Source organism: Numida meleagris, unplaced genomic scaffold, assembly GCF_002078875.1.
Source record: "Numida meleagris isolate 19003 breed g44 Domestic line unplaced genomic scaffold, NumMel1.0 unplaced_Scaffold1538, whole genome shotgun sequence".
Lineage (NCBI taxonomy): Eukaryota > Metazoa > Chordata > Aves > Galliformes > Numididae > Numida > Numida meleagris.
The window spans coordinates 8,121-10,499 of NW_018363326.1; the positions used below are offsets into that span (position 1 = coordinate 8,121).

Consider the following 2,379-nt stretch of genomic DNA (forward strand, 5'->3'; position numbering starts at 1 on the left):
GCAGGTTCCTGGATGAATACGCCAAGCACAACGTCACCTTCTGGGCGCTGACGGCGGAGAACGAGCCGTCGGCCGGGCTGATCAACAATTACCCCTTCCAGTGCCTGGGCTTCACGGCCGAGCAGCAACGCGACTTCATCGCCCGCGACCTGGGCCCGGCTTTGGCCAACAGCTCGCACCGCCACGTGCAGCTCATCATCCTGGACGACAACCGGCTCCACCTCCCGCACTGGGCCAAAGTGGTGGGCGTGGGGCAGGCGTGGGGCGGGCGTGGGGCGGGCGTGGGGCGGGCTGCCGGGGCGCTCGGTGCCGTGGGGAGAGACGGGGAAATGTCTTTACGGAAGGAGCGGTGGGGAAAGGTGGAGATGCGGCACGTGGGGATGCGGGTCGGGGGTCTTTGGGCACGGTGGTTATGGGTCAATGGTTGGAGCCAGTGGTCGTAGAGGTCTTCTCCAGCCTTAAGGGTTCCATGAGCGGGCACAGTGGGATGGGATGGGTTGGGTTGGGGGTCTTTGGGCACCATGGGGATGGGTTGGGGTTGGATTCAATGGGCCTAGAGGTGATTTCCAACCGTAACGATTCTGTGGTGGTCTTGGGTCAGAGGTTGGACTTGGTGACCTTAGAGGTCTTCTCCAACCTTAATTATTCTGTGGTGGGCACGGTGCTGTTGGGTCAGTGGTTGGAGCCAGTGGTCGTAGAGGTCTTCTCCAACCTTAATGGTTCCATGAGCGGGCACGGTGGGGTGGGTTGGGGGTCTTTGTGCACCACGGGGATGGGTTGGGGTTGGATTCAATGGGCTTAGTGGTGATTTCCAACCGTAACGATTCTGTGAGTGGTCATGGCGGGGTGGGATGGGTTGGGGGTCTTGGGGCACGGTGGCCATGGGTCAGCGGTTGGGCTCAGTGATCCTAAAGGTCTTCTCCAACCGTAACGATTGTGTGAGTGGGCACGGTGCTGCTGGGTCAATGGTTGGGCTCAATGGTTGTAGAGGTCTTCTCCAACCTTGATGGTTCCATGAGCGGGCACGGTGGGATGGGTTGGGGATCTTTAGGCACCGTGGTCATGGGTCAAAGGTTGGACTTGGTGATCTTAGAGGTCTTCTCCAACCGTAACGAGGCTTTGAGGGGGCACGGTGATGTTGGGTCAACGGTTGGACTCTTAGAGGTCCTGATGTTCTTGGAGGTCTTCTCCAGCCTTAACGGTTCCGTGAGCGGGTACGGTGGGATGGGCTGGGATCTTTGTGCACCACGGGGATGGGTTGGGGTTGGATTCAATGGGCTTAGAGGTGATTTCCAACCGTAACGATTCCGTGGTGGTCATGGGTCATGGGTCAGCGCTTGGACCCAGTGATCGTAGAGGTCTTCTCCAACCTCAATGGTTCCATGAGCGGGCACGGTGGGATGGGTTGGGGATCTCTGGGCATGGTGGGGGTGGGTTGGGGTTGGATGCGATCTTAGAGGTGATTTCCAACCTCAATGATTCTGTGGAGGTCATGGGCCGGCGGTTGGACCTTAGAGGTCTCCTCCAACCTGCGGTGTTCCGTGATCCCCGGGTGTGCGGTGCTTCCATGGCTCGATGCTGGACTCTCCCCATCTCCTCCCCCTTCCAGGTCCTGGAGGACGAGCAGGCGGCTCGCTACGTGCACGGCATCGGCATCCATTGGTACCTGGACTTCATCGGGCCCATCCAGGACACCGTGCTGCCCACGCACGAGCTCTTCCCGGATTTCTTCATCCTGGCCACGGAGGCCAGCGTGGGAGCCCACTTCTGGGAGCGGGACGTCATCCTGGGCTGCTGGGAGCGGGGCAACCAGTACAGCCACAGCATCCTGACGGTGCGGCCCCGCTGCCCCCCACCTTCCCCCCAAAAAAAAGCTCCGCGGGTGACGTCGACGCCGCTCCGTTGCAGAACCTGAACAACTACGTGACGGGCTGGACCGACTGGAACCTGGCGCTGGACCTGGAGGGGGGGCCCAACTGGGTCAAGAACTACGTGGACAGCCCCGTCATCGTGGACAGCAGCCAGGGCGTCTTCTACAAGCAGCCCATGTTCTACCACATGGGGCACTTCAGGTGGGGCGGGGACCCCCAGAACCACCCCCCCCTGCCCCCAGCACCGTGGGCTGTGACCCGCAGCACCAGGAGCCGGGCGGCGGGGGCTCCGTGGGGCTCTGACCCCCAGGCCCGCGCTCTGCCCACGCAGTAAGTTCATCCCGGAGGGCTCCCAGCGCGTGGGGCTCGTCGCCTCCAAAGAGTCCAAGAAGACCCCCCTGGAATACGCTGCCTTCCTGCGCCCCGACGGGGCCGCGGTCGTCGTGGTCCTCAACCGGTGAGCGCCCGCCGCGTGCCCCCAACCCACCGGGCTCCGCCGTGGGCTCCT

General features: G+C 62.5%; 1 protein-coding gene across 1 annotated transcript; it reads left to right on the top strand.

Moving 5' to 3' along the window:
• Window positions 1-4: 4 nt before the first annotated feature.
• GBA (glucosylceramidase beta) lies at window positions 5-2,354 on the top strand (the record flags this gene model as incomplete). The annotated part of the gene is given in 4 exon segments (XM_021382002.1): window positions 5-242; window positions 1,610-1,834; window positions 1,909-2,072; window positions 2,203-2,354. Coding segments are annotated over 4 exon segments (757 nt in total), but the record flags the coding sequence as incomplete, so codon positions are not given.
• Window positions 2,355-2,379: the final 25 nt, after the last annotated feature.